At 43.3% G+C, this 22,983-nt stretch overlaps 2 protein-coding genes across 4 annotated transcripts in view; both read left to right on the top strand.

Annotated features, from left to right (window-relative positions):
* The first annotated feature begins 656 nt into the window (after window positions 1-656).
* On the top strand, window positions 657-5,658 carry FPGT (fucose-1-phosphate guanylyltransferase). Its single transcript, XM_059822083.1, has 4 exons — window positions 657-735; window positions 988-1,155; window positions 2,773-2,865; window positions 3,739-5,658. The coding sequence occupies exons 1-4, from the start codon at window positions 657-659 to the stop codon at window positions 5,181-5,183; spliced, it is 1,785 nt and encodes a 594-aa protein (XP_059678066.1). The 3' UTR covers window positions 5,184-5,658.
* A 10,795-nt stretch (window positions 5,659-16,453) lies between these two features.
* TNNI3K (TNNI3 interacting kinase) overlaps window positions 16,454-22,983 on the top strand; it is a 94,467-nt gene continuing 87,937 nt past the window's right edge. For all 3 annotated transcript variants that reach the window (XM_059822081.1, XM_059822080.1, XM_059822082.1), the window contains exons 1-2: window positions 16,454-16,551; window positions 17,188-17,296. In XM_059822081.1, the coding sequence (XP_059678064.1) occupies window positions 16,512-16,551; window positions 17,188-17,296 (149 nt within the window). In that variant the 5' untranslated portion in view covers window positions 16,454-16,511. The remainder of the gene's footprint in view (window positions 16,552-17,187; window positions 17,297-22,983) is intronic.

The following is a 22,983-nucleotide window of genomic DNA, read 5'->3' on the forward strand; positions in this document are numbered from 1 at the left end:
GTCGCAGCGCTCCAGAGAGGAAGGCTGCAGAAGCGCTGTGTTTTCCTTCTGAACAAAACGCCACTTGAAACATCTTTAGAACCGGGAACTGAGTGAACAGGTACTGTTAAAAAAAAAAAAAAAAAAAAAAGGGCAGGGGGGAAGAACGGCGCACAGGCGAGCGCGGTGGCCGGGCACACAAGGCCTCCATCCAGCCCGTCCTGCCACGGCCCTTTCCCCACCGGACCCGAGAGAGACCCAGGTAAGGCACCCCTTCACAGGGAAGCCGAAGCCGAGGAGAGGTGCAGCAGCGGCCGCTCTCCGTACGCCAGCGGGCAGGCCCAGCCCCGAGAGCGGCCCCGCGCCGGCTCCCTGCCGGGGCCCCCGCTTGGCCCCCCGCGGCCCAAGGACAGCCTCCCGTCCGCTCCGGAGCGGGGCAGGCGGCAAACCCTCCTCCATCCCGCCCTGGCCTGGGCGCGACCCGAGGGCTGAGCTCCGCTGCCGCGCCGCAGGGCCGACCCAGGCCCCGGCAGCGCCGCGCCGCCTCAGGCGGCCCCCGCCGGGCCCCGCCCTGGGTCCCAGCCCGGCTCTTCCGGGTCGGCCGCTCCGGGCCCGCCTCACGCCGCGGCGGCGGCGGCAGCAGCGCGGGGGCGCGGCCCCTGGAGAGCGGTGCGGCCATGCCGGCGGCGGGCGAGCGGAGCGCGGCGCGGCGGGAGGCCACGGGGCGGCGGCTGGCGCGGTTCGCGGCGCTGAGAGGTGGGGCGGCCCCAGGCGGGACGGGCGGCGGCGGGGGCCCGGCCGCGCCGAGCCGCGTTCGGCGCGGGGCTGTGGGGCGCTCGGCCCGCGGGGCTCCCGCGGGGCTCCCGTGGGGCTCCCGCGGGGGTCCCGTGGGCCGGGCGCGCCCTGCCTGAGCTCGGGCCGCCTCGGGCCTTGGCGCGGCGCCCCGGCGGGTGCGCTGCTCGTGCCCCCCCCGCCGCGCGCCTGACGCGGCGGCTGCTCTGCCGACAGGGAAGGCCGCCCGCCCCGGCGAGTTCTGGGACGTCGTGGCGCTGACGGCCGCCGACGCGCAGCAGGCGCTCGCCTTCCGGCAGCAGCTGGCCGAGAAGCTGAGCAGGAGGGAGCTTCCACTGGGGGTTCGGTACCACGTTTTCGAGGATCCGCCTGGACCGAAAATCGGTGGGCACCCGGCTGCCGGCTTCTCGCTGCCGCGGGCAGCAGCTGCCCAGGCCAAGGCCGTCAGCTCTGCGGGCAGCTGGTTTGGCTTCAGCGGGGCGGAAGGGGCTGCGAGACTCCGGCCAGGCCGCTCCTGGCCCCCCGGCCCAGGGCTGCCCAGCCTTAAGCTCCCGCTTGAGGTCAAGCGGGGTTTGGCACAGACCTAAAAAGAAGGGTGGGTCGCGGCGCGGGGCGAGAGTCCGGCCCTTGGCAGGCACCCGTGCTGGGCACGGGCACGGGCACGGGCACGGAGCGGGACACAGCCCGCACGGCGAGCGCTGGCGTAGCTGCCGCAGGGGTGCCGGCACGCCGCGTGCGGAGCAGGCGCAGCGCCTGGCTGTGTTACCCTACAGCTTACACTCGCTTGATATACTATATAGTCGTTTAATGCATGTGCACTCATGTAATTATACTCATTTTCGGTCAGGTGGAAACAGGCTTTGTGCTTGCGTGCTGTCTCCTGCACTGAAAGGGCTCCAAAATACTGCTGAAGTACTAATTAAACCCCAGGCGTAGGTTCTAATGCCATTAAATAGCGTGTAGTGTCTATTTAGTCGTGCAACAGCTAGCATCATGGGTTGGCTGCTTTTTGGACTTAATGTAAGTTAATTTTGGCCATTACACTTCCCGTTGTGCTATCTGGGACCCCGTCGTGGTGGTTTTGAATGAGTGCATGTTGATGGTACTATATGGCTCTTCTAAGTGTACCGTATAGAATACAGAATATCACTAACTCAGATTTTCTATAAATTCATACCTCTTAACTTAACCTGATTGTTTAGATTTGAACTATTTGAATATCTTTTAATATATTGCCCAACATGCAGCAAAAATGTAGAAGAAAGTCTGACTGTCCATAATATCTTCCTGTTTACTTTGATGAGGAAAGTAATTAATCTCGGTAGTCTATCTGCAGTATAGAATAATAGACAGAGATTAATTTCCAGAAATCTAGCGATTTTAAGTTGTAGGAGCACATAAGAATATCCCAAACCATTTCCTCATATCCCAAACGTTTTTCCTCACTTCCACGTTGTAAATGTCAAAAGTACTTTTGAAAGCTTGCCCCAGGTCATTAGTGAACTTTTGTGTGACTTCTTTCCTACTGGAGCTAGTTTTTATGGTTAAGTTATGGCCTGTTGAAATGATGAAATGCTTCAAATGCTGGGGCCGTTCAGAGAGTGACTGGGAGGGGAAAGCACGGTATTTTCCCAAGAGCTGGCTACCCAGGGCGCCCTCCCCTCTGAGTGCACAAGGCCTCCAGAGTGACTGTCCGTCACCTCCTTTGCATGATTTTATCAACTACGATACAGTAGAAAGACTGTTCTGTCAGAACTGGTTTAGGAAGTTTCAGATAGGTATCTGTGCACCCGTTGACACTCGCTTTGTTTAAAAGATCATCTCTGCAGTCATAAGGACTTTTTAAAAATAAATGACAACTTATTTTCTACAGCAGAAGGCAGCATTTAAAACACGCTTCCTGATCACCCTACCACAGCACCAGATCCCAGTATGCTTCACATGTCAGTGCAGATATTATTGGTGCTCTTTTCAGCAGATACTAAAATATTTTTTCTTTAGGAAATGGTGGATCAACACTTCATGTTCTTCGATGCTTGGAAGATCTGTATGGTGATAAATGGACTTCTTTTATTGTGCTGCTAATTCATTCCGGTAAATTCTGTTTCACGTTTCACACTTGAAAATTGTACACACACGCCCCTTTTTTTTTTTTCTGAAAATAATGTGATGGCAGAGGAGTCAAAGTTCTGAAATACAGTTCCCTCAGAAAAGTAATCCCAAATGTATCTGATCTGATCATTTGAAGTTAGATTGGTACTTAGGAGATACGACTGTCCCTTAAGCATTTCTTCTCGGCACTTAAGTTGTTCAGTCAAACAGTGGAGAAAGAAGTGTAATTCAGAGTATCTGAATTAAGCTTCTGCCTTGAAATACCCGTTTAAGGAGCATGGCCCTCTCTGTAGGGGACCTAGGGGTCCTCATAACTACAGGCAGACTGAATACTTGCCTTCTTACCCAGTTTGTCAGAGCGCTTCCAAAAGGGGCATCAGTTTTGCAGCGGAGAAAGAAGCCAGGTAATAACAAGTCACCTGACCAAATCACTGCTTATTTGACTCATCTCTGACTTAAAGTTCTGGGTGGGGGTCCTCCTTTTTTTCAAGCGAAACGCAGGCGTCATTTGCTTTCTTCACTTCAGTTATAGACAAGTGGCCCATATTCCAGCTCTCAAGCAAACTAAAGGTAATGAAATCAACCACAATTTTAATATAAGCTATTTAAGGCATGCTAAATTTTGATCATAAGGTCAGATCTGCTTTGAGAAATGTTTGCAGAAGAATGACGGATTGATATTTTTACATCTGTTGTTTTTTGAGAAATACATTGTATATGACCAAGCTGGGGGTTTTTTTATACCTTTGTGTATATGTAAAATACCTGTATAGGTTTAGTTTTTGCTTGCTTGCATTCACAGAATGTAAGTAAGAATTCAGTGTCTCTGTATAATTAAAACCTTTTTTCTTCAAGGTGGTTACAGTCAACGGTTACCAAATGCAAGTGCCCTGGGAAAAATTTTCACAGCTTTGCCTTTTGGCGATCCCGTTTACCAGATGTTGGAACTGAAGCTTGCCATGTACATTGATTTTCCCAGCCACATGAAACCAGGAATCCTCATTACGTGTTCGGATGACATAGAACTTTACAGCACTGGCGTTACAGAAACCATCACATTTGATAAACCTGGATTTACTGCGTTAGCTCACCCTTCAGATTTGGCAGTTGGGACCACTCACGGAGTCTTTGTTATGGATCCATCCAGCTTTTCAGGAAAAGGAGGACTTGAATACACGTCTTGCCATCATTTCCTGCACAAGCCTGATATCGAGACGATGCGCCGGTGTGGTGCAGTATGCGTAGGAGGAAATTGTTCTCAGCTAAGTTCCTCTGGGGACCGCAGTGACTCAGTAATGGACTCGGAGTGTGTGTATACAGACAGTATATTTTACATTGATCATAGCACTGCGAAACAATTACTGACATTTTATAAGCAGATGGGCACTCTTTGCTGTGAAATAGATGCATATGGTGACTTCCTCCAGGCCCTGGGACCTGGAGCCACTGAAGAATACATAGAAAATACAAGTAACGTCACAGAAGAGGAATCGCGGTTAGTAGAAGTACGGCAGAAGCTATACTCTCTTCTGAAAGGCACTACACTTAATGTTATAGTTTTAAACAACTCTAAGTTCTATCACATTGGAACTACTCAAGAGTATTTGTTTCATTTTGCATCTGATACTAAACTGAAATTTGAGCTTGACTTACTGCCTGTGGCTTTTAGCATCTTTTCTGACAAAGCTGAGACCTTGGATCAATCGGCAAGTATTATTCAAAGCATACTTGAGCCTGGATGTTTTATAGGACCTGGATCCGTTATTGAATACTCTAGAATTGGACCTGAAGTCTCAGTAGGGAAGAACAGCATTATTAGTGGATCGTACATAAATCTGAAAGTAGACATACCTTCAAACTGTTTTATGAGTTCATTAAGTATAAAAATTAACAATCAAGTAAGGTATGTAAGTATGGTGTTTAGTGTAGAAGACGACTTGAAAAAGACTGTGAAATTGTTGTCAGAGATACGTTCACTCCAGTTTTTTGGAGTCAGCTTACTAGAATGCTTGGACCTCTGGGGTGTAAAGGTTTCAGGCCAGCTCTTCTCCAGTGAGAACACACGTTTGGGGTTGTGGACTGCTAGGATTTTTCCTGTTTGTTCTACTTTAAGTGAATCAGTTAGAATGTCATTAAAAATGTTAAATTCTGTGCAGCACATGTCAGCTTTTAAATTGAATGGCTTTAAGCTCCTGTCTGTTGAAGAAATGCTCGCCTACAAAGATGTAGAAGACATGTTGAAGCTTAGAAAGCAAATTTATGACAAAATCTGTCTACAAAAAGAGAAGTCTGATTTGTAGAAGGAACAGTACTTGAACAAATTTCCTGTTTTCATTTGTGGATGATTGATTACTTCCCAGCTTGTAAATATCGTAAGAAAAAAGTACACAGATCTTTTCTCTAATTTCATTGAAGTAGAAATAATGAAATTGCATTAACAATGTTGTTGTAGCGTAACATTAATAATGCAGCAAATGCAGATAAACTATTCTTTTGATGAAGTAATGAAATATTTCAGATCTCTGAAAACACTAATTGGTGACTTTTCTTGGGGTGCACATTATTATGTTTTGTAGTCTTTGTCAGTAAGAATATGATACATGACAAATTAATTAAAATTTGACTAAAAACTGCTTTAAAAGTTTTTCAAAGTAGAACATTGGCTCCAGCAACATGGAATGATATAGCAATAACTTATCTTTCTCTCTTTTCATGCTGCCTTTTTACAGTAGTGTTTCAAATGGGTAGAGATAAATTTATTAAAAGTACTTTTCAAATCAAGACAAACTGCCTTAAGCATTAATCATTTTCTTTCTCTATTTTTTTAATTTGTTGGGTTTTTTCATACTTCCTTGTTTTTCATCAGAGGAAAAAGATTTGCATGACAGATCATTCTTTCCCTTGTGACTAATAATGTTGGGGTCAAACCTAGCATCAAGAGTGATGTATTTTTGTTTACTGTTAGTCGCTTGGAAGTTGGTAGTTTGATTGGGCAGCTACCAACTTTTTGTTACCCACAGATTTACTGATATGCGCCACATGAAAACCTGCATTTCGTATTTCTCTAAACTGAATTGTCAGAGTCCTTGGAGTGATGCTTAATCCTCATGCAGACCAGTGGAGTAAACAACAGAGAGGTTAACTAGTGTGAGTGGTACCACGATGCACGTCTTCAGAGAAACATACAGTATCTAGTCTCTCTTCCCCTTCTCCACCCTTTGCCAATGAAGATGTCCTTTTTTTTCTAGTTTAGGTGCCAAAGATTCAGCTCCAAGTAGATAAGTATGCTTTTTATACTTTCTGTTCTGGCCTGATCAAAAAGGAAAGTACCTTTTTTATGTGTAGAACTTTAAATGCACTCTTCTCTGTTCCCTCTTCCCCGCCCCCCTTTTTTAAAAATATAGGGAGTTTCATACGAGGTCATGCCAGTGCACCGTCTAGCCCTGTATTCTGTCCTAGGCTGTGGCACCGTGAAGACGCTGTGCAGGGAGAGCATGCAAGCCTATCCAGTTCTGTGATCCTCTGTGTTTTCAACAGCTCATTACATAAACAATCAGTATATACTTTAGTGCTACAAGGTTCACCTTCACAATCTTGCTCACCCTAAGTTTATATTCAGATACCTCAATTAATTTATTTTTAATTATGCTTTTATAATGACTGCATTTTTAATTTTTCCATTCCATGCTATTTTTAAGAATGTGCTGTGTATTATATCAATGTAATTTGACTGCAACCATAATGCATCTTTTTCTCTTGTGTTTATCTATGGCTTTCCATGTTTTATTTAATGTTTCATTATAACAGTGTTTATCTCCCTACTGACTGAACTCCCTAATGGCATCTTTCTTATGCCACCTACAAGGTAGTAGTGTAGTATCTCATTGATACTGCCCAAGGTGGTTTAACCTTCACCAAGTTTCTTCCTCATTGATAAAAAAACCTTTCAAGAGACATAGTATTTTTCCCCAGGATCTCTTCTGAGCAAGAAGAAATACAAAGGACCTAGACGTGGAGGTTGGGAATTGCTGAGGTTGACTTCAAAGGAATAAGGAGAATTTCTGAGCAAACAGAGGTTTTGAAAGTCACTAAAAAAATATTAGTTTAACAATGGAAACAGCAGTAGATTTGAGAACATTAAGGTCCAAGACAAATGCATAAAGTCACAAAGTAAAAATAGTCATGGAGCATGAAACTGTGGTTTGTATGTCATCCTATTTGCATAATCTTCGTCTGTTGTAGAGTATACAGAATGTTCTGGGAAAAACAAATGTTTGGCATAAACTTTGCATCTTCAATTGGAGACCAAACTTTGTCCTGAAAAGACTTCCCTGATGACTGTTTTACTGCTAGACAAGCTTCCTGGATGTTTAGTAACAGTAAAATGAAGTTGCATTCTTTTAACGTGGTTATTCACTTTAACTGTTACAATTGCATTTATTCTAAATTCCCTAAGTGCCGTGTATTGATTTCATTACTGAAAGCAATCTGGATATAAATAGAAAATGGATGTGTTTCTGACACATAAGTAATGGGAAAAAAGAATGAGGAAAAGCATACTGACCTAACGGCTTCTGGAAAGTGTTGGGGTAAACTTGATCAAATAGCAGCTGCTATGGTCTTGGAAGGAGTGTTCTTCCAAGAAAAAAAGAACCGGAGTGGAATCCTGGTTGTAGTCTTAGACTGCCATGCCTGGCACTTGAGTCAGCGGGCTGCCTCGGGCTCTGTCAGGCCACCAAGTGCACAAGGAAAGGTAAGAGGTACTTCTTGGAGCAATTCTCTCTCAGATCTTTCCTGGTGTGCTGCTGTCCTGCCCTGGACTGCCCAGACGTGCTGGCCCAGCTGCAACCAGGGTGGGTAAGAAGTAACTACTCCCACCCCTGCAGAAAGTAGTATCCTCTGGGATGTGCTATCCGTTACTGTCATTCCTTAACCCAGCCTCTGTGTCAGAATGATCCAAGTTACTGTGAAACGGTAAGTGTTACACAAAAATTCGGTCATTCTGACATACTGTGTCGGAGGGTGGCTGTGTCGGTTTGACGGGGCGGTAGTCTCCACTGGTAATCCCGTAACGCTGGCAGCCTGCAGGTCTGACCGTAAGCCCAGGCGCACGCTCTTGCGGTGAGTGTTGTGAGCCTGATGGGTGCTCGTTTGGGTCTGCAGAGAAGCCTGGCACTTGCAAACAGCAAATGCTCATAAAAACCCCGGATCACACAAGTGACAGATAACTGCTGGACAGCACAGCTGTGTCTTTCTCACCCAGGGCAGTAACGCTTTCGCTGTGCTTAGTCCTGCTGTCAAGGATCTACATGAGGAAAAGGTCTCTAAAGATTTGCTGGAAGTATTCTTTGGCTGCGGCCCCAGAGAGCGTGGCTGTACCACAGGCAGTGCACGAAACAGCTGGATGTCGGCATACCTCAAAACATGAAATTTCTCCTATTCGTGATCTTCTCTTCCGCTCTGCAGTTTGTAGAGCGCAGCCCCGTGAAGCTATTGCTTCAACAAATGGTCTCTGCAATTAAACACGCCAGATGTGCGGTCAGACGCTGCTTCATTTATAGCTCTTAAAAGACGTGACTGAGTTGAATAGCTTGTGGCTCAACACTTCAGCGAGGAGCTCGAAATGTTTTCTTAACCTTTGAATAAAGGCCTAAGACAACTCTTTTTGCAAACCTGTGAAGCGTATAATGTCCAGTCTCATTTAACAGTTCTTAGCAGCATGTCAATGAATTGCCCTGTTAGTAAATGAAACATTTAGATCTTGAGGCAAAGAACTTAATAAAAAAATCTGTTGTAGTGGAATAAGCATTGATTTGATGTACTAGGTAAGAAACATTAGACTGCTTTAAGTCTATGCCACTCCATGCTTTCCTTTCACACTAAATATTTTTGTCTCAAATTTTAGAAAGCAGATTTTGGTCAATATTACACATAGGTAATGTCAGCAGGCTTAAAGAATTTATTCCACAGGTATTGAAATACCTGGATTTGTAATACTTTTCATTTTTGAACAACAATCAAGTTTAATATTTTATTTAAAATTATATTTTATTTAATGCGGAGCTCTATTAACTATTTTCCTATATGTATTTATATCATATAGGGTTATGTGTGTGTATGATCATTCTTGGACTCCACACTTAGGAATAAACACTTTTATATATAAAGCTTCCACTAAATAACTTCCATTGAGCCACGGGAAGTGCATGTTTGCTGGTTAAATTTCTAATGCTTCCATAATCCTTTCTGGTCTTTCTTACTATCAATAAAATTGATTGTGAAGTATGAGATTAGAAAGTTCATGGAAATATTCAGAGAAAATGGACCATGCCACAGAGAATGTTAGCACATGAAAATTGATAATGGTATTGGCAATCCAGGCATCCATCTGTCAAGGGCTGGTGACATTTAAAAATTAAAATAGACATCCATTGCACTTTGAATGTTGTTGAAAGGATTTGGTAGACATGAGGCATATTTTTCTGCAGGCTTTTTTGTGAGTTTTAAATGCTGAAATGTGCCTTTACCCTGTCAAGCTACAGAAAGTAGCGAGTTTTGTTGATTTTCCTCTACCAGCTTCAGTGTAAAATCTGAAAACCTGGGATGATTGCCCTATTTGGTTGAAGTCACTAACAGCTTTGCTTTTCATTTAAGCAGGGGCAGGATTTTGCCCCTGGCAAGCATGTTGATGGGGCAAAGGTTTCTAGAGTCCACCAGGGACAGGAATCTCTGAAGTGAAGAAGAGCTGCAGAGCTCTCGCTGAGGATCCTGACAGCGAGCGTTGTAACCCTGCGCACGCCCGCCAAACCGCCGCTGATGTCCTGCACCTTGCTGGGCAGCCGCTGGGGTTCTGTTGGGCACTGGCTGAGCTGGGGATCAGTAGGCGAGGAAAGCACTGGAGCTGCGGAACACAGGAGTCGTGGCAAGAACAGTCAGTCTGTAGGGGATGTGACGTCATTTTTGAGTTAACACAATGGTATTTCTGTCAGAAGAAGGAGAGAGAGCGTGGAGATGACAGATAAGCAAGGACTTGTGTGTATCCTTGATGACACGTTTGAAAAACAGTGTCTTTAGGCAGGAGATAGCTCTTTGCTGTACGTATTGCAGCTATTTATGAAGTGTGCGTGGTTTTTAGCTATAACAAATTGTAGTCCTTACAACAAGGGCTATGTTATAGTGTGATCAAATCTTATCAAAATCAAAAAGACTTCAGACTGGACACTTCCTGACAATAATAATCTGTTTGATGTACACAATTTGTGTATGTATTTTGTTTGTATTGCATTTTACAAACTTTAGCTAATCTATCTTTCTCACGGTCTGCTGTTAAGGTAGATGACAACAGTTTTCTCATGCAACCAGCTGGGATAAACTTGTCCCAAGGAAACTGAGAGACTTGTGCAAAGCGACACAGTAAAATGTAACAGCGAGGTAATAGTAATTATGGGGTTGCTGGTTTCTAGCATCAGATTCTGAAAATAAGGCCATCGTGGCATCCTGGCTCATGATTTTCCTCCAGTCTGAGTAATAAAGGATGCAACGCTGACAGTGACAGTCAAGTAGGACCTTCTAACAAGAGGCATCTATTGAAATCCGGAGTTTGATTTTGGTTAAGGCTTACTGAGTCTCCTAGCTGGATGTAGTTTTCATATGGAGCTCTAGATTGTTGCCTGGCTCCATCTATCCTGAAATGCAACTCAGGCTGGTACAGTCTCAAATAAAGCCAAGATGAGCGTTTAATGATTTTATTCATGTCAGCTTTCTTTATTTAATTAGTTTTGCTGTGTAGTGCAATAATAGGGCTCATAATGAACATCATCTTAATGATTTCCCTGAATGCTTTGAGAGCATGCTATAATGAACAGAGATTTAGCCACACTGTATATATTGCACTATGAAATTTGAGAGAGGAGGATTATTTCAGTAACCTTTTAGGCAGGAAATTGAAATCTGAGAAACTGGGCACTTAAAAAAGAACACAAGGGAAGGCAGCTGAAATAAAAATGAGCAGCTGAAAGAAATCTGTGCCAGAAGGATTTGGGGAACTGACGAAAGAAAGTAAGCTCCAACAATTGTTTGGCTCTGCGTAGAAATGTCCTTGACTTGGACAGGAGTTTGTACTGGAGCTCAGCAGTTCCAGCCTCTTCTCGTTCCTAAATCTGATGCAACAGCTTCATTTTCTCCTCTCTGCACATGTGGAAAATTAATCCCTGTGCAAATGCCACTGTAGTATTGTCAGAACAAAACCAGCAGTGCTATTCTTCTGTACGCTTCTTTTCATCCGCTGCCACAGAGACGCCGTTGTAAACACCTGTTTCCTTATACGGGCTACAGAGTTCCTTGTCCTTTATTTTTGTAAAAATGCATTTCCTTTTAACACCCTGTTCATTTTCTGTGACGTACCTGAATGTCACCAGAATGACACTGACATGTATAGGAGCAACTTACAGCCTCTCGAAGTAAATGATAGATACAGATATGTTCTAATTAATTTGAAATAAAGAGCATTTCAAAGCACTTAATCCTGTAAAGCCTTCCTGTGAAGGCCATTTAAAACCAGAAGTGGGAAAAGAATTTTCCACATATTTCTCTTGTAAGATTGGACATGACAGCTGCACATTCCAAAGGTAAAACTGCAATAAAACTTCTAAAAAATTAATCAAAGAAATGTATACAGCTCAGTATTCTGTAAACATTACATCTGAAGGCTTCACTCACTGAAAAATATTGCTCTTGACATTTTAGTGCTACTTGTACAGATGTTAATTAGAACTGGCCTGACATAGTAATCAGTGCAGTGACTCCTTTCTTCTCTGTTTGCAAATGGTCTGCAAACAGAGTCTGCAATTATTATTAATTTTTGCCTTTGTTTTTTCCCCCTAGTTTAAATTATTCTGCAACTGCTTCACATAGCCTGTGATGTGAATGCTTCAAGAATTCGCCTGGAAGTCACTTTCATGGTGAACAAAGCTGTTGCATTGATTTTGCTGCCTGACTGGCTATTCCTCCTGTGTTGTAGTTTCCAGGGGTCTTCCCTGAGTGTCCATATGAATGAATCTTCACCCACGCAAATATTTGCAAAGAGTGAATGAAAATATGGTATAGAAACTGATGACTTCTTTTTGATACATTTTCATAAAGTAGATGGTACTAGAATATAAATAATATGCAAGGTATTTACTTCTTTTAAAGCAAATCATTTTATCTCTATCTCATCATGGAAATTTAATGCTCTTACTTTATAAAGCTGTTGTATTAAAACGCATTTGCTGTGCAGAAGCAAACAGAACATTTCATGGGCTTTGGAGTCTGTCCTGGTCCTGTTTCTGTCACAGTTTGCTTGGTCTGGATGGAAGAAAAGTCTTGTTCTTCAGGCCATGAGGAGTGCCAAAACCTATTTTGCCCATTCCAGATTGCGTTTTCCTGGCATTTTGCTCCCTGCTCTGAGTAATCACCCCTCACCTCACTGCTGCTGGAGCGTCCCACTTCACCAAGCGATTTTTCACTAAGCTTGTAGCTGCTCTTAGAGCTGCTGGATCCCACCCCTGTCACAGCCACAGTACGGGAGCCTCACCTTGCCTCCCATCGCTGTGCCTCACCTCACCGCACTGCACCTCTCCTCCTGTCATCGTGCCTCACCTCACCGCGCTGCACTTCTCCTCCCGTCACCATGCCTCACCTCACGGTGCTGCACCTCTCCTCCCGTCACCATGCCTCTCCTCCCATCGCCATGCCTCTCCTCCCGTCACCATGCCTCTCCTCCCATCGCCATGCCTCTCCTCCCATCGCCATGCCTCTCCTCCCATCGCCATGCCTCACCTCACGGTGCCGCCGCACCTCTCCCTCTGTCGCTGTGCCTCATTGCGCTGCACCTTGCCTCACACCATCTCAACGCACCTCTTCTTGCCTCCCTGTGTCTCACCAGGCCTCTCCTCACCTCACCTTGTCTCTCCACTCCTCACCTCTCTGCCCTGTGGCTCGCCTCATATCATCCCTCCACGTATCTCACCTCGCTGCTGTGCGCCTCGCCTCTCCTCCGCTCACGGCGCCTCTCCTCAGCTTACACACCTCGCCCCAGTGCTGCTGTGCCTCGCCTGAGCGCGCCTCGCCTCGCCACTCTTCACCTCACCTTTACGGTCCTTGCTTCAGCTCGCTGCGCCTTGCTTCTCCTTTAGCTGCTGGTGAAAGCCTTTTCCCTCCTTTCCTCCCTGCAGGCTCCCGCGGGAGCGGGACGGAGGCGCTGCCCGTGGCACGTGGGGCCGGCACAGCCCCTCGCTGGGCTGACAACAGCCCTGGGATTTCCCCCGGCGGCAGCGGGAGCTGCAGCACCAAAGCCAGACAGAAAAGGGGGAGCTTCCCGGGTCTCCTTCAGGCTATCCCGTGATTTTTACCTAAACTGACAAACTTCCCGTTTGGATTGTACTGCCCATCCAAGCCCCTGCGTGACAGCAGGCTGAAGGTGAGCCCTTCTGAAGTCCTTACATGCGTGGAGCAGCTAAGTCACCACCACGGCGAGTCTCCCACCACGGTCAGGGTACTGTCGACTCCTCTGCGGTGCCCCGGCTCCCCCTCCGCCAGCCCAGGCTGAGCGGGCAGCGTTGGTATCGGCCTCAGCTGCTCCGCGGGGATAAGCCCGGTGAGGACAGAGAAGCATGTGGAAATCAAGCCGCAGGGTCCGTCCTGGTACGTTCAGGGGCTCGGAGGGGAGAGGGTTGCATTTTTACAGCCTTGATCATAAGAGTTTCTTTCATCCATCTCAAGGCTTTTGCAAAAAAGGACAATATTATTACAGGTTTTGTTATCGCTCCGGTGAAAACTGAAGTGCTTTTACCCAGATCGCGTGACACAGTAGTGGAAAAGTGAAACATAAGGCACGTATCTCCTGCCTTTGAGATGCCGTGCGAACGATCCGCGCAAGACGTACTGTCCCAGGAGGCGGCTGCCCGCCAGCTGGTCTCCGCTGCAGCCGGGAGGTGCTTGCGGCTCCCCTGAACAAACCTGAGCTGCCTTCAGAGCAGCGGCGGCAGAGGAGGTTTGCTGAGGGCAGGCAAAGGCACCACGGCGCACGCTCCCAGTATCTTCTGTGTCCCTGGGGCGCGAGGCGGCGCTGAGGGCTGCCACGCGGTGAGGGGAGGTGGCTGGAGGCTGGGTGGCGTGAGGGGGAGACGCTCCAGGTGATGGGCGACGGTGCAGCTTCCTTGCTGCTCTGCGGCCATGCAGCTGGCGCAGGCGGCGTGGAGCAGAGGCCGTAATGCGGTGCTGCATACACATGTGGGGTGGAAAGGAGAAGGCTGAGTCTCAGATGCCTGAGAACTGATAGGACTGAGCAGGCAATATCCACAGCAGAGGCTGCGTAAATGCTGCGGGACCGCAAATACTTGCACAAGCACTGCGCTGCCGTGGTGGCCACGACCGCCACTGCGACACCCCGTGTCAGCGGCAGGAAGCCCCGTCTCGTCCAGCTGCAGGCCCTTCTTTCAGAGCAGCTCCTAAAAGCACGGCTTACGAAGAAAAAGGCTGCTCTACCTCATTTGACAATCAAAGGTAAAAGCCCTGATACGATCAACACTCTCCTGCATGAATGGATCAGAAAACGTTCAGAAAGCTCCGCTGCTAAAAAAAGACAAAATGCGTCCATTGCCGAGCTCCTGACGTAGTCCAAGCTGCCGAGGGAGGTGTGTGCTGAAGCGGAGGTGTCCTGGCAGGCCTTTTTACCCCAGTACTCTCTAGCGGGTGGGAGAGATGGCCAAAACACTTGTAGCAAAGCTACGGCTGCATTTTAGACATTCAAAGAAAAACAAACAGCGCTCAGCTAATAAAAGCAGTGGGAGAGGAGATACCCCTCTCCGTGCTGCACTTCCAGCTCTTCCAGTTGCTTGGCAACGAGATGTGGAGGATCAGTTACAAGGCTGGTGCCTTTTTGCAAATATTTGGTTGAGTATCACAGGGCATGTTGTCAAAGCAGTTCAAAGTCTTCTGAAATACATCCTTGGTTTTATGTGTAAATCAGTGCAAACAAATGGACGAGATCGTGCTGTGTCAGGAACTATCACAGGAGTGCAAGTTTGTTTACCATGGGATGCAGTGTGTTGAAGACTTTATGTATGTGTATTATGTTTACATAACTTCTTGCCTGAAATCCTAAACTGAGAAAAATAAGAACTTGTACATAGAACAGCTGCCAAGGTCAATCAACACACTTTAAATATATACATATATATATTTTTATAAAAAAAAATATATTTCTATAAAATATATAAATATATAAATGTGTATGTGTGTATATTTATACACATATGAGTATATGTCTATCAAATAAATTAAAAAAACAATAAAAGGAGGAAAAGAGACACATACAGAAACCAACGTGAATCCCATAATTGGCTGGGAAAATATGTGCAAAGTAGTTCCATTTGATAGAAAACACGGGAAAATGGATATGAAAAGGGTAGACAATAGATGAGCTAACCAGATGACTGAGGAGGTTCAGTCTGTGCAAGTGAGAAGCAGTGTTATTTTGCTATTAACCAATTTTTCACAGTTCTCAAGCACAGACACTTACAGGAATGCATCTGTGCACACAGTCTAGATTAATTTTGTCATGGTTTAGTTGCATATATGTGCACACACAGAGCCCACTTTACTCAGTGCACCCTTCCAGCTAGCTGTGGCAACAAGGTTTTTACCGCATTACTGTGACATTGGGTCCAAGCTAAAATGCTAACGCACAGGACAAATTAGACCGAGCACAGCATCCTGGCCCTCAGCTGGCTCGTACATGGTCTGCTTGGAACACAAACAAAGGAGCTTGATTGTGTTCCGTTCGTTTCTGGAGAAATTCTACCTAGAGCAGGAACAGCAGCAAAACGACCTCAAGAGTCTCCTCCCTTCTTTGCACGTCTGTAAGCGGCGACCAGCCCGGCTTAGCCGGCCGAGCTGCTGCTGCTGCCTGTTGGTGCGAGGAGGGCGATCTCAGTGCTGGTTCTGTGTGTGCCCACAGAAGAGCCCCGGGTAAGCGTGCCAACCTCCTGACAGCCAGCTCACGTCCTGGCCTAATTCAGTGAGACCTCCTTGGCATAATAGCATGTACAAATGTTACCAAACCGCAACACGTCAGTGCTCTCTGGTGCGACACAACTTGCACTTCGTAACTAAAACACCCGGATGCTACAAAGCCACCCGCTACGTTAGGATACGCTTTAACGTTGTGAGTTGAGATCATCTCCGGCCTCTCCAAACTGGCGACCCCCAGCACTCCTCGGAGATCCTGAAAGTATGCTTGGGATTCAGCTTCTTAAATGCCTTGCTCTCTACAAAATCAGTACCAAGCTGCCAACTTACCCACTTCCCACCAGTTTCAGGTATTCAACAGATGAAAGCCAATGTTTCTGTTGAAATAGACAGTAGATTTTGAAGTAAGCTGATTGGGTACCTGTATTTTTTTTTTACAGTTGACAGCACAGGCTGTTTTGCTCCATGTCATTGTTGCATGACATTCCATTTGGCACAGGGTTTATTTTTAGCCAGAGACTATCAAAAGTATTTTTCAGTAGGACTGTCACTGCTCTTGAACAAGGAATCATATTACTGCAAGAACTTTGCTGAAACAAAGAAGATATATTGGACAAATGGGAAATTATAAATCTAGACCAACCCAAACTTGCACTGGTAATTAATGTTGCTTTTTTAAATCCAGTATATCATACCTCCATCTACAAAAAGCAAATGATATTTCAGGAAATAGCTCACTGCTAATTTACTCTTGGTTTCAAGGATAAGGTATTGTATTATTCGTGGCTTACAAGAAGAATGGCTTAACCCAAATTGCATATACAGTCTGTAGAAGAAGACAAAAAACTAGTAAACTAAATTTCTTTGTGCAATCGTAGAAGATCATAATAACTTAGATTGTTATGCTGATTTAACTCGTACTTCATTAGAAAACCTTTAAACTTCCAACCTTTTTGTGCTGTGTGTCTATGCTAAGATTTAGGAAATAAGAGCTAACAAATGCAACCTAAGGGTTAAGTTTTCTCTTGTTCAAGTTAAAAATATTTTTTGTAACGATTCATATGTATTAGTTGTCTATGAAATCAGTATATATGTGTCTATATTGGTTGCAGCAAGAACGGTTTAATAGCTGTAATATTTTAAACTTTCATACTTCAATAGAAAACTATATGAAACAATGTACAACTGGATGTTTAAAAATCAAGTGCTTTGGTTACTGGCATATTATGATTTGAGTTCCTGTTTTTTATATGTTTTGAAGTGTTTTGTGAATCAGGGTTTTTTTGTTGTTAGATGAATGGAAGAAGAAAGTTAGTGAATCGTATGCTATAATCATAGAACGATTAGAAGATGACCTGCAAATCAAAGAAAAGGAGCTGGGGGAGCTGAAGCACGTTTTTAGGTAAAATATTCCAACAACCTGTTTATGAATTTCTTTCAAATGAGTATCTGCTATTAAACAGTATTTTCAGCTTCAGTTTTTTTCTTATGGAAGGAGTTTCTCACGTATGGAATGCATGTTATTTAATGTCTATTTTTGGCAATATGTCATTACAGTTCTGGGCCAGATTCCCACAGCATAGTACCAGAATTAGTGGCTGTTAATTACTAATGCCAAAATTTTATAACAAACACCTATATACTTTTGTAAATTAATTAGCTTTAATGGGATGTTTAATTTTGTTGTGTACTTTTCAGTTTTGCTAACGTGTTGCTTCAGACAAGAATACTGATGAAGTAACAAATTCTAAGCAACCACAAAAGCAGGTTATGTTCTGGAAGTGGATTACTAATTCATTATTATAATCACTTTCTCAGGACAGCACATGCTAACAAACAAGTTCACACAACCAAATAACATACTTGCATGTTCATTATCTGAAAAGCTCGAATAGACAAAACACCCAGCTCATTGACTGTGAATAAGTTAAGAAAATGATCAGGTAAATCATTCTGGACATCAAAACCACTTGAAAAAATAGGGGATTCTAGTCAGAAATAAACCACAAGCTCAAAAAAGCCAAACAGGGCATGTAAATTATACATCATGCTTACTTTCAGCTAACATAATTATCACTGTTTGAGCCCCTTAAGTGAAAGACGACACTGGGCTTTCACTGCAATATGCTGACCACTTTGGCCATCATCCAGCAAGGTACTTCGGTATTTGCCTCATTTTAAGCCTGTTTAGCAGTAAAACAAATTATCTTAACAAATTGGAGCCAGAGTACTCTATTTTAGGTAAGCAAGACAACAGAGTACATGGTGAAAGTGCTTAATTCCTGCATTAGGCATAAGAAAAAATAAACTATTAGCTTTAAGGTTAGCAGACCTTTGGCCGTTCAGGTTATCAGTCTGTATTACTGCCCCATGTAAGTCTCATTAAGATGTCAGCCAAACTCTGCTTCTTAGGCAAAGAGCACTGCTCTTTTCCACGGGAAGAGTGGGAATTATCAATACTGGGTACAGTGCATTGGAAAGGCTTTTTTTTTTTTGTCGGGCTTGAGGAATCAGCCAGTGATTTCAGTTCCAAAAGCTGCCTTCACCCAGGAGTGATGAAATCAGTCAGATTTTCTGAGTATCCAAAATGCAGATCTGGCCTGTGTAAGAAGTCAGTCTTGACTATAGGAAAAGCTTTCCTACAGTAGCAGTGGCTATTTTTGGAAGACTTCTCATCTCCGAAGTACCAGAGGAATTAATAGGTTTTTCTCCCATTATTACAACAAAACCATTTATTAAAAAGGTTAGGACTGAGAAACTGGATGGTTGTTGGAAGCTAAGGCAAAGAAGGTAATTTGCCTGATGGAAATGCAATAAGTAGCTGTGAAAGTCCCTGCTCTGAGAGATTTGGAACATAAATAGGACAAAAGCGACAAAGCCTAGCAGAGGAAAGAACTGTCAGCATCCCCGTTTTACACTTAGGAAACACATGCACACGTCAGTGGGTAATTGTCCAGTGCCACAGAAAGGGAAACAACAGTTGCACGAGTGAGAAGTAAATTTGTAAGAAGCACAGCACCTGTCACTTTTTGGGTAAAAGTTGTCCCGATTTTATTCCTGTATCTCAGAGCTATTAGTGAAATGGTTTGCTAAACAGACCACCCTAAAAATAAACAGCCAGAATTTTCTTTCCCTAAAACATGCAGTTAAGTCTTAAGAAAGGAATTAAGAGGAGATCTAGATAACACTGGGCCCTGAGTGTAGTCATTTGAGTTAGTTTTCCTTTTCAGTATAGGCCTTTTAAGTGCAGCTTTTAAAATATAAAAGGTTTCTTGCAAAATTTTCCCACAAAAACATTAAAATCTTGCCAGTTCGTAAGAATTCAAATCATATTAAAATTGAATAGCATTAAGAAAACAAACTGAAACTTTTTATTATTATTTTTCAAACTGGGAGAAGAGGAAAATGTAATTATAAGGCTAAAATGGTAAAACCTGGATTCTTAACAACACATTAAGTGCTAGGAATGTGAATTTTTAATGTAACTCTAAAGACGAAAATTGAAGCAGGAGACATGCATTTACAGCACAATAATATTGTGTGATTCTGAGACTTGCAGAATTCGTCCTTCAAACAAAGCAATCCACTCCCCCGAGCAGTCATCGCAGTGCATCGCTACCTGTGGTCGTACATCCATGCACACCCAACGGGGTACAGCAAAGACAAGTCAACCAAAAGGACTTGTTTCCCAGAATGTGGAATTTATTTTTCCCTCAGTTGCCCCTGCAGGAAAACCTGAAGAATAGATGAGCCTTGTATCACTACCGTTAATCACAGTATGTTAGAGAAGAATTACGCGAAGTTAAAACATATTTGAAGAGTGAGGTTTTATTTTTACTGAGCAAAACATTTTCCGCATTAGTAAAGTGGAAGTGGTAGATGAAGGGCACATCTACCAAACAAAGGTAAATGTGACTATAATGTGTGAAAAAATGTTCCATGCAAAAGCGGTTTACAATTATGACTTAGAAAAATGAGCTTCCTTAACACGTGATACCCTCCGAAGGAATACGTGTGAAAATCTAGACTGGTGTAAGAATTGAGCTCACTGAAGCACACAGTTTTGGCAAAATAAGCCCAATTTTTGCGTTTATAAATACATGCTATGCTCTATTTTTATCAGGCCCGTAGCCTTTTCAAATCACGCAGTTTGTGGGCATTATGAAACACTCAGTGTCGACAACAGTCAGTCAGGAGTTACTATCAAAGGGGTCTTTCCGACAGAAACAGTATTTTCCAAAAAGCTAGTTTTCACAAGGAAAGAAGTCAACATTTCTCACAAGGAAATGATTTAAGTTTTACGTATTTAATATTTAATTACAATTTCATTTCATTTGAGTTAGAATCGCTGAATTATTCACTTACCAGCACGCTTTGTACGTCTGTAGTTCCCACCACCATTTTCTTTGGTGGAGGGAGGTTCCTGGAGGCACACTGCTCCTGGGCTGCAGTGTGGGTGCCCCGCATTCCGCCCAGTCCCTCAGTGACTGCAGGGATCATGGCTCCGGATGCCCCAGCGCGGAGGAGCTCCGGCGCTGGAGCCTGCCCTCTAAAGACCACACAGAGCCCAGACTACAGCTTCTGGGGGTTAGAATGTGTCACTTCGCAATTTAATAGCTCACAAACCACTCCACCAAAGGGGAAAAGTAGCTTCCAAACTCTGGAAGTTAATATGGGTTCTTCCAAAATAAAACCCAGAAAAATGCAGTGGTTTAACATTTCCAACTTAATTTTGTCATGCTTCATGAAAAAGAATATGGAAATACAGGTTTTATTCCGGGTTTAGAATGATAACACACATTGACCAAGCAGAATTTCTTTTAGGTTAGACTTAACTAAGAGAACAGAAGCAAAGACAAGTGTCTGGCTTTGTCTGCCTTTTAAATTCTATTTAAAGAATAAATTATTGAAGTATGTATTGAAAGAAGAGGCCTAAGTGTCACCTGGCTTAACAGGGGTCATCTTGCTAAGGGGAGCTTTGCGTAGGTTTACATTTTAAAAGGAAAGAGAAGTGTTAAAACCTTATTTTTAATTGTAATCCTGTTAAATATGTTTAACAGTGCTACTCACTCGGGGTGGGTTTATAGATATACAAATCTAAGTGTTCTGCTAAACCATCATCGTTAATATACTGATACTGAATGGGAAAACCCCCAAACTTCTATTGACAGGCCGAAATAGGCGTTCTCCACAAAAATATTAATTGTTACATATATTCAATTTTCAACAAATGTATTTACTTAGAATGTTTGACAGAGCAGTAACAAATTGATCTGTGCTAAAGGAAATCCACGAGGCTCAACGACTAAAGCTAAAACTTTCGAGTATGGTAATCATTTATCAATCTGTAAGTAATATTGGAGTGATCATTTTCCTTCACACCTTTCAGAAACTCCCTTCACTGTTCAAAAAATAAATGTGACACTTCAGGCATTCAGGAGTTTTTCCAGTAAAGCTGTAATGCACAGTTAGATAGGACTTATAATCAGAGGTGGGTATAAGTCTAGCTATGGCGAGGTTACCACTCTCTTATCATATAATGGGCATTAACTATGTGAAATAAAGATGTCCAGTCGCGTTGTCCACGATCTTATACAAAGATACTGTTCATCTTTCTTTGTAAAATGGGAAGCATCTTTAGGTTACTATCCATTCTGTTTACTGCCAGCTTTTCTAGCTTTATTTTATGAAGTACTTTATTTTTGAGCTTTGACAGGTGTTGTATGACAGGAAAAGGAGAATGGAAATTAATGAACTATAAAAATGCTTAGGTTGTAACATTTTTATGTATGTTCTATTTTTTTGCTAAAAAAGAATAAAACATGAAATACAAATTCTGAATGTCTTTTTTAATGAGTCATACTTGGTATGGATCCTATTTAGGAGTTATTATATTAGAAATGTACTAATAATAATTACTTCATTTTAATTATTCATTTCATCCTTGTGTGGCCTAGAAAGCACTATGACACCATTAAGCTATATAAAAATGTGACACTGTACCAAAAATGTGGAAGAAAATTAAACATTAAATTGAGCTTCATTCTGTCAGTGTCACAATATGTGAGTGACATTTAGTTGTCTGAGAATTTTAAGTGCAAGCATGCCTTTCCTTAGTAGGATGTGAGTACAAACTGTAATATTTTGACTGTTTATATCAAAACCAAAAATACATGACTACAAGTTAATGGGAAGTCAAAATGATGTTCTATATATTATTTTTTAAATCTATTTTAATGCATCACATTCCAGTGCAATAAACCAAAGCAGAAAAACAGAGCTATAAAATCACACCAGTCTGCTGAGCATTACAAGGTCCGTGTTCCTTCTGATGCCTTAAAGTAACTGTCAGTAATGGGTGTTTTGAGCAAAGGTGAGAGTCCCGTCCTGGCACGACTTCGCCCCTGCCTCGCTCCAGCCCCTCCTGTCCTGTCCTCTCAGACCTCAGGCACTCACAGGTCTCCTTAGGACTTAGTGTGCCATTAGAACCGCAAATCCTCAGCCAGAAATGTAACTTCTGGAAAGACTACTTCATTCCTCAAAATGCTTTAGAAACATTTTTCCACTAATCATGGTGAAACTTTTGTCTGAGCTTTGGCTGCCTTCCTTCCGCGTATGTGCTTCTGTAGTGTTTTCACAGAGATGTTTCCGTGTATTGGTTGTATAGTGTTTCTATGATCTTATTTGGGGAACATAAACTTACTTTCTGAAAGGCTTTTTCTGGTTATTCTTTTGACTTGGCTTGTTTGCCTCTAGTCCTGTGCATGTCCTGCTCATCATTTTAGAACAAATACATAGATTTTTAAAATATTTCTTAGTTATTATTGCATTAATAAAGAAACTAGTTTTGTGGGGATTATTTCTATTCCTAAAGTGTCTTTCCTCTTTTTTTCTCTAATTTAGCTGATTTTAGAATATGGATGATGTGACTGAATAGCAGGATTTTTCAGAAAACAATAAATCTGGACTACTCACTCAATATCAGTAAAGTATTTCTAGATTTAGAGTGTAAACTGGTATACATTTAGCCCTGTGTCTCAAAAAAATTATATTGAGATTTGTCTTTCAATTTTTTTCCAAATGAAAGAA

The sequence above is a fragment of the Gavia stellata genome, chromosome 10, assembly GCF_030936135.1.
Source record: "Gavia stellata isolate bGavSte3 chromosome 10, bGavSte3.hap2, whole genome shotgun sequence".
Classification (NCBI taxonomy): Eukaryota; Metazoa; Chordata; class Aves; order Gaviiformes; family Gaviidae; genus Gavia; species Gavia stellata.